Here is a 9096-nt window from a genome sequence, read left to right as displayed (position 1 = left end):
ATGCTTTGAAAGAAGCCCTAAAACAATCTACAGCATTTTCAAAAAAAAAATTGTCTTTTTTGTTCTTGTTGAAATTCTGCAACTTCTCCACAGATTGTGAAATACTTCTGTTGCACTTTTGTGATCATTCTGTTTTTACAAAAGTGACTTTTGAAAAGTAACACGTTAAATAGTTTAATGTTACGATTGCTTTTTGAAATACTTTCCCCCTTTCTTTCATCGAATATTTACCTAAAAAACAAAAAATAAAAGTAAAGATATAAAGATAAATCGACAGGAAAAAATGAAAGGCACTAGGTATGTGATTAGACATAAGACATTTTATTTAGTCACTTATTTTTGTTACTGTTAATGGAAGTGTTAAATGCAAACATTTTTTTTTTTACAGTTATTATCAGTAGCTCATGATTAGATGAAGGCCAATACTGACCAACCTTCCTGTAATTCAGTGCTGGCAGTCTCTCCACTACTGACCCCTGCTATACAGTCACATGGTCACTGATGGCGACCCCTGCTATAGAGTCACATGGTCACTGATGGCGACCCCTGCTATAGAGTCACATGGTCACTGATGGCGACCCTAGCCAGCTTCACGCCTCTCTGCCTCCACACAAAGGCTGTCACACAGCGTGGACTGGCATCATTTATTTCTGGCTGCTAAATGAATAAGAAGTGCAAACAGACAACCCCACAAAAAAGGCATAACCTAAATAAGCCTCCCATGTAACATTTTAAATTCAAATGCACGTTTGCTGTAATCTTTTAAAATGGCACATTTGAGACTAATGTGGCTACTGGAAGTGCAAAACAGGTTCGATTCATGGGACTATTTTGTTAGCTGCATTTACCAAAGAGGCCAATATTAATGCTGTCGCTCTAAACGTATCGGGCACTTGGATAAGCCATTGTTGCAGTCTTTAAACCATACAGCGCAGACTGCAACAATGGAAAGATTCCTTTGTAAAAGTTACCACAGTAATATTGCACACTCATTTTGAAATGTTCCCATGCTTTCTCATGGCATCTACCACAGTTTACCATTTTCTTTTAATATTCTATATAATATGGGCTATAGTGTATTAATACAATTTGCTATGCTTGTACTGTACAGTACTTGTTAAGTCCCACTTTTTGAAATATATGTTTGAAGTTTCTGTGATTGTATCAGGTATGGGGGTAGCAGCTGGCTAGCTCACCAGTCTCTCATACTGCTTGGGTCACAAGTGAAATGAGTTTGGGGAATTGTCTCAACCCAGCATCCCAGGCATCAACTTCCCTAAACAAGCAGCTTCACGATTGAGATTCTCTCTCTAGCCTCAGTCTCTCTCGATCTCTGTGTCTCTCTCTTCTGTCTCTGTATCTCAGTCTCTCCCTCTCTCTGTCTGTCTTTCTCTCTCTATCCTCGGTCTTTGTCTCTGTATCTTGGTCTCTCTTGCTCTCTCTCTCTATCCTCTGTCTCTGTATCTCTGTCTCCCTCTCTCTGACTGTCTTTCTCTCTCTATCCTCGGTGTCTGTATCTCGGTCTCTCTTTCTCTCTCTCTGTCTATCCTCTGTCTCTGTATCTCTCCCCCTCTCTGACTGTCTTTCTCTCTATATATTCGGTCTCTGTCTCGCTGACTCTTTATCTCAGTCTCACTCGCTCTCCTCGGTCTCTCGGTCGCTCTGTCTCTGTATCTCTGTCGCTTCTCTCTGTCTTTCTCTCTCTATCCTCGGTCTCTGTCTCTCTGTCTATCTCAAGTCTCTCTCGTTCTCGCTCTCTTTGTCTCTCTCTCTCTATTTTCTGTCTCTCTTGCTCTTGCTCTCCCTCATCTTTCATCAGCACTAAATTCAAATGATCAAATTGTAAAAGTTATGAACCGGCTCATCTCTACTGATCCCTGGCGAGGCTGGGGAAAGATTATATCCTGAAACAAACAAAAAAAAAGACATTACATGCAAAACAAACTACATGGCCATTGTATCACAAAGTTACTGCAACTGTTGAAAGTCATACCACCATGCCACCTGTGCACTGAAATTCACTGGCAGTGGACTGTGTAAATATGCACCCCTAAATGATAACGACTCTAGAGCAGCCAGCCCTCTATAAACATGAAAAAGACATCGAACTTGTTCAGGAGTTCATAAACAGGTTCAGCAGCTCCATAGCACACCTGAAACTACCAGTGATGGCAATTGGGGAACGGAGGGGATTCATTTGCATTTGTTCATATTTACAGATTATCAATGCGTCCACCGATGATGTAAATATCGTATGTCATGCTTTCTCCTGTGTGCAGCATGCTTTCATATAGACTCAATACAGATACTACTTGTGTACCTTTAAGCTAAATTATATATTGGTTCTGTATCTTTAATACTTACATAACCCGCTAAAGGAGTGCTGAGCAATGCTTTGACATCAATTTCCTGTATTAACATTACCACTGTGCTGAGAATCTTCTCACTTGTTGTCATGGTAATTCAGGATATGCAAATATTTTGAATACAGCACAACTGATAAACTGCTGTATCCTGGGAGCTGTAGGTCACACCAACTGTGTGCAGCTAGACCAATGGAGTGAGTTTGAAATACAACACAAAGCAGCAGGTCTTTGAAATCTCTTTGACACAAGACAGAGGAAGCTGTGGTTACTAGCTAGTTCTAAAAGCCTTTATCATAATCAATTACTGTTAAATATGTATATATTTTTAAAAACTCATTGCATTTATATTTAGTGCAGTTCTTATATGTTAACGTGGTTGTAGTCAAAATAATGCCATTCGTTGTGTAGGGCTCAAATGTGCAGTTTTGAAAGAAACACATGCTCCAGCAAACGTGATTTGAAAACGCGATCCCTGGTACTACACTGGATTAAAGAAATCTCTGCTTGCTGGCCTTGCTTTCAGGTACTCATAGTGACATAGTACCCACCCCTTCTAGTCATTAACATTGAAGCTCTGTGGCTCAAACTCCAAATGCGTTTCAAGAAGTAGGACTTACCATAGAATTGCACTGATGACTTCAATTACTTAAATTACCTTTAAAAATGTAAGTTACCTTTAGAAATGTAAGTTAAATGCCCTACGATCCCACAGGGAAAATATCTGGTTTATAGGTATTAACTGTATATTTCAAAAACACAGCAGCAGAACTTACAGATGACAACGCATAGCCCACTTAGAGGACAGAATCAGAAGCTGGTCTGCTTACAGAGAACATAAACAACCTGGATAGTCAACAAGGGCACATAAAAATACAGGAAAAATGTGGTAAACAGTCAAAACACAGGGAATCATATTTTACTAAACATGATTGTGCAGAGCCTGAACACGTTATATTAAATACTGATGAATGTTTAGCCTAATGGGAAATTCCGAAAATACTTTAAGACAAGGCAAGCGCCACTGTCCGGTGGCACCTTCCTGTAGAATTGAGACAGTCGTTCCCGTGGTCACTCCTCCTTGCTGCAGATTTTGTTGCGCACCTTGTTCCGCAGGTAGAATGCGGTCAGGGCGCTGCAGCAGGAAGTGAAGACGAAGAGGGCGGTGAAGTCGTGCACCGAGTTGCCGTGGAGACGCTCGTACAGGGGCCGTCGCGTGGCGTAATCCAGCCGCACTCCCTCTATCTGCGCCATCGTGCACAGCGCCAGAAAGACGTGGAAGATCTGGTGACCCTGACCCAGGAAATCACACTTCCCAGGAAACCACTTCTCTGGGTGGGGGTAGGAGAAGAAGTAGGCGCACACCAGGAAGAGCAGCACCTGATACTGGTGATAGGAGACAGCCGGGTCCGAGCAGCCCGTCATGCAGCATCTGTAAATGCGGTGAAACAGTGGGCTGACATCTAACAGGTAGGCCAAGCCAGACGGGACGACCTGGAAGAGTTTGTGGCCAAACTTGGGCAGCTGGTGGCTCAGGTACTTCCCGTAGCAGCATCCGGTGCAGGAGAGCCAAGCCAGGAAGGCAGCCAAGGGGAGGAAGATACTCCCAACCAGGGCGTGCCACTCCTCCTCCACCACATAGTAGAAATGCGCCATGGCGCTCGCGTACTGGTAGACAGCAACTCCCACGTAATCTAAGAAGAAGAAGGTGTAGTGAGAGAGCTCCGAGCGGGCAGACAGCAGGTGCGCTAGGGTGCTGAAGGACAGGTAGGTGAAGGCGGCTAGCAGGACGATGAACAGAGGCTGGGCGTGAGGGTCCCTCAGGAAATCTATGGTCTCCGAGAGCTGCCGGAATTTCACCAGGACCACCAGAGCAGCCACCAGGTGTGTCCAGATGTTGACGGCCTCGTTGTGACGCTGGAAGAGCGTCAGGCAGTAGTAGCGCCAGTTCTGGTGGTGAGGGCGGTAGCCGGAGAGGATGTGGGGCTCCCTGAAGACCCAGGGGACCTCGCAGTCCTTCACTGTGCCCGGGAGGGTGGGGATGGCCGTCTCCAGCAGCTGAGGGATCTGACGGATCTGCTGCACGTTGATGAAGAGTCGTCCGATCTGCTCCATGACGACGGTCGCCATGGCGGCGGGAGGGCAGGCAGCAGTACTTCCTCCTGGGATCTGGAGACAGACAAACACGGCCGTTAAACACGACACACGCATGAGGGCGAGCGGCCAGCCTGAGCTTGTGGGATAGAACGTCATTTAGGATGACATCCCCAAAACGGTTTTAAAAAGAAGTGTTAATAAGCATCCGATCAATCGAATTTTTTGGGCTTTTTAAGCATTTTCATAGCATATTTTTTACAACATACCTAGGCTTGCTTCTTTTCCATAATGACATGAATTCTCAGGAGCCAGCGAATCAGAACTGTACAGACCCTCCTCTCTTCTTTACCGACACACACTGCACCCGTTGTGTGCATGCCATTTCTAACACGGGTGACTCTCAGCTGTGTATTCTCAAGTCCAAACACTCTGTACATGCACTACAGCATCCTTTGTGAGGAAATAAAAATCCAGTGGATATAATGTTTGTTTGTTTTTTCCCACACTGTAAATGAACTATCAAAGGAGTGTCGTGTGCGGTTTGATGAACATACTCCTGGGTTTACTGCTGAGTAAATGCCCAGTTTAAGGTATAACAATATTTCTGAGCAGTAACATCGAGATCAACTCATTTGCACAAATGATTGAACCGCTTCACTCAGATTCTTTATTTGGCGCCCTGCAAAATCCTGCATCCCGAGATATACACATCTCTGATTCAATCCACTCTGCTATTTCCTCTTCATGGGCTAGGCTGCAACCACTGACCAAACTCATTACACTTGTGAGATTAAAACCCAGGCCTCCACAGAAAGGCATTAGCTGTGAATTAGCTAGCCGCAGAATTTTAGTTTTGTCTACTTATCTAACTACTGACTTATCCATAATCACCACTGTGCCTATAAACTGTTCTTTCTTTTTCTGTCTGTTCAATCCGACTGAAGGGTTCAGTATAGTTTAGAGATAACACATTACTTACAACACTTTCCCTGAGTAAAAGTAAAGTGTAATAAAGGACAGTGAAAGCATGATATAGCATTGTAAAGCCCAGATGACTATGATAAAGCATATTAAAAAAACATGGCAAATCACTATGGTGGTATAAGCAGTACCTGTGGTTATCCACAAATGTTTAGAACATTATCAGAAATATCCAGTGAAATCGAGTTTGGCCTTTTATACAGTAACTATACAGTGTATGGTAATTTTGTAATATTCGGTATTTATTCATGCTGTAGTCTTTCCATACACAAACTGTACACATGTAGTCTTCTGCATTTTTAATTCAAGTCTTCTTCGATAGTGGCCGATAGCTCATGCTCAGTTGGTAGGTGCTTCCATATCGGAACAGCAATGACTCAGGGGAGAACTGACCGCTGCAGAGTTCCAGTGCTTCTACTATGGTCGCTTAGGATGCAGCAGGGTATTGTGGGACAATGAAAATTGCAGCTAAACAGCTGAATCAAACTGTAGCTGGAAGCCTGTCGGTCCTGATCGGTAGGGCTGTTGAGGTGCTGTAGTCTTTTCTCTTCCTTCAGGATTCCGTAATTCCTGATTTCAGTTAATTCACGGTTAGGCCACGTAGACAGTAAAACGTCTTTCCCTGAAGGAGTTAGCAATGGTTATCATTTTATCATTTGAGGAACATTGCCAAATTGAGACCCATTCAATCTGGTAAAGATGCCAAGATGTTGGTCTTGCGTTTGTTATTTCTTGTCTAGATTATTGGTTTGCTGGCCTTCCTCATTCTAAATGACGTCGGCTCCAAATGGTTCACAGTGCTGCTGCCAGAGTGCTGACTCACGCACGCCGTTCACAACACAGCACTCCACTTCTTAAATCACTGCACTGGCTTCCTATTAATTCAGGACTGATTTTAAAATCATGCTTACTACTTATAAGGCCCTTTGTGGTTTTGGGCCTTTATATTTACAGGAAATGTTGGTACTTGATGCTCCTAGTCGCTCCTTGAGATAAACGATTGGGCAATGTTTTTTTTTTTCTTTTTTATTTCAGATAAAAGCATATTGTATCATTGGGGAACTGTTATGTTTCCCTCCAGGACAACTTGACAAGCAGACTCACCGCCTGCAGTCCACCATTTTTTTTTTTTTTTTTTTTCAATTAAAGATTGTTTTTACATAAAAGCTTTGTTTTTTAATGTAACAGCTGACAACTCCATACTGCAGCATGTTTGGTGGATCAGCTAAAAAAACTCTAATTCCCAGAAACCTCCTTGGGTTGCAGAGACAGAGGGAGGGGTGTGTCTGCACAGTTCTGATTCGCTGGAGGGAGTAAGTGATGGCGCAGAATGGACCGGCCACTCATTGCAGATTGCTTGTGTTATAGCTATTCAGGCATTAGCACAGGCCTGTTCTGACTTTACACAACAACAGAACGCCATGGTGTCTATTCATTAGGTGACCCTACAGCATATTGACAGTGTTATGGCAGGTATATCTCGTCTGTCTATGGGTGTCACAGATATTTGTTTTTATATACACACTTTAAAAAGCTGTTACCTTATCGGCTGGTTTCACAGACCAGATTGGCATTAATCTTGAATTACCTTCCCTGAGGTAACACTATTGGATAAGCACAAACCTGAAACCTGCTGTATATGTTCCAGAATAAACTATCTCGGTAGATTTCACTCGTTTATATTTCAGTTTTGACTTCCTGAGATTATGATATACTGTTAAAGTGCATGAAGACGTCATAGAAATATCTACTGCCTGAGTAGCATGTAGTTCTAAAGGAGAAGGTAAACAAACTACACCGTCAACAAGGTCTGCTTTCTTACTGATAAATTAGTTCTATTTCAGTGTAAAATTGATAACAAGATTATTAACTGCCATTTAAAAACGTTATCGGATGTAATGCCCTCCAAATGAGCACGGCGCATCGCTGTGGTACTGCATAAGCCGCCTAACAAGAAAACGTGACCAAATACATTACATCACGTATAAGCCAGACAATGATGTGCAGACCCATTAATGTTCAAAAAATGGTGCCCAGTTAACGCACCTGCACCGTACTTTTCACAGCATCGTTGCAGCAGACAAAATCACATTTACAGTGCAGGATATTCTGAAACCTATTTTGTGAGTCAGTCAATGCACCAAAAATTGCATAATAGTGACACAAAGCGCTGTGCACCAGCCAGCGACACAGCACTGCAAATTACGAGAACAGAGAATGCGAGACAGATTCTATAACTATGAATTAAATTATCTGAAACGTGTTTCCCGTATTATAAAAAGCAGGTGCACATATTTAAAAAAAAAAAAAAAACAAGTGCGTATCTGACCATAACTACACCAGTGTACACAGATCGAATTCCAGATTATTCTACTGTGAAACGCAATTAAATATTAAAATTGTTACTAGCTGTTTCAAATGTGTTCATTTGATATCTAAAAATAAAATAAAAAAACATGTGTTTTGAAATAATTAGTTATGGAATAGGTTTGTTTTATAATTATAGAGCCGGGGAATTGGTAAAGTCTGTGAATAAAATTTAATTAAAAATAAATTAAATGCTGAAGCACATACCTTATTAAAAACGCACCCCGGCGGCAAATAAACACGGCTTATAGCGTGGTGATCCGTTTCAAAGGGTAGAAAGTTGAATTTGGTTAATTAATTCATTGCACCTCTCTCTCTCTCTCTCTCTCTCACTCACTCACTCACTCTCTCTCTCTCTGGCATTGGCAATATTGTAACAGCACTGGAGGAGAAACACTCCTTATGTGCGTCTGTGTATCGTATAGGGTAGGCATTCCGCTTCCAGCTGATTAGCAGGCACGGCGGCCAATCACTAAGCACATACTGTCTGTATGGCACAGAGAACCGGGTCCACACTGCCACATTCCAACCAATAAAGAATGCAAGCCCGCCGACTCCGCGTGGCACGACTCGGTGTAGCCCGCTGCACTAGTATCTCAAGGGCTGGGTTTCCACTGGGTCAGTGCTGTAATTTCCATCAAGGGAGCGTTATAGAAAGATAAAGCATTATAAACCATGCACAATCAATTACCATTGCAAAGTACAGGCATGTGAAATGTCATACTGGCTCTCTGGTATTCAGTTTTAATAGGCGTGCTGAATTCCTTATAGCTGCTTTATATAATAACTCATGGAACACTATTCATTTGTTCAGTCTGTCATATGGAAGCACCTGCCAACCGAGCGCCCGCTACCAGACCTCTGTCCAGAGCCTGAGGGGCTGTATTGTTTGTAAAAGTTCAGTGAAGGCTGTGGTGTTTCTTAAACCTTTATTTTGGCCCGTTTTGTTTGTTATTTGTGTTGTCTTATTTATTAAAGTGCGCACCCAGCGCTTTTCACTGCAGTTCATGAGTCTCGGAGTCTCTTTCCTGCTGCTACCCTGTTACAGGGTATGTTATGTGATTTCAATGCTCTCACTCTTCTGAGTGCTTCTTCATACCGTTACTCAAACACTGAGTTGTTAGTTTTTATATGGGTTATTATTATTATTTATTTCTTAGCAGACACCCTTATCCAGGGCGACTTACAACTGTTACAAGATATCACATTATACATTATTTCACATTATACAGATATCACATTATTATTTTTACATACAATTACCCATTTATACAGTTGGGTTTTTACT

General features: G+C 42.3%; 1 protein-coding gene across 1 annotated transcript; it reads right to left on the bottom strand.

Moving 5' to 3' along the window:
• Window positions 1-302: 302 nt before the first annotated feature.
• On the bottom strand, window positions 303-8198 carry LOC117412924 (membrane progestin receptor alpha-B-like). Its single transcript, XM_034021559.3, has 2 exons — window positions 8016-8198; window positions 303-4532 (listed from the first exon to the last, which is right to left on the bottom strand). Exon 2 carries the CDS (start codon window positions 4491-4493, stop codon window positions 3435-3437), a length of 1059 nt encoding a protein of 352 aa, XP_033877450.1. The 5' UTR covers window positions 4494-4532; window positions 8016-8198; the 3' UTR covers window positions 303-3434.
• Between the last annotated feature and the right edge of the window lie 898 nt (window positions 8199-9096).

The sequence above is a fragment of the Acipenser ruthenus genome, chromosome 23, assembly GCF_902713425.1.
Source record: "Acipenser ruthenus chromosome 23, fAciRut3.2 maternal haplotype, whole genome shotgun sequence".
NCBI lineage: Eukaryota > Metazoa > Chordata > Actinopteri > Acipenseriformes > Acipenseridae > Acipenser > Acipenser ruthenus.
Note: the sequence above shows the minus strand (reverse complement) of the source record. Positions and strands in the feature narration are given on the sequence as shown.

Coding starts and splice junctions, on each gene's coding strand:
- LOC117412924 (XM_034021559.3), bottom strand. CDS start 4,493: ATGGCGACCGTCGTCATGGAGCAGATCGGACGACTCTTCATCAACGTG.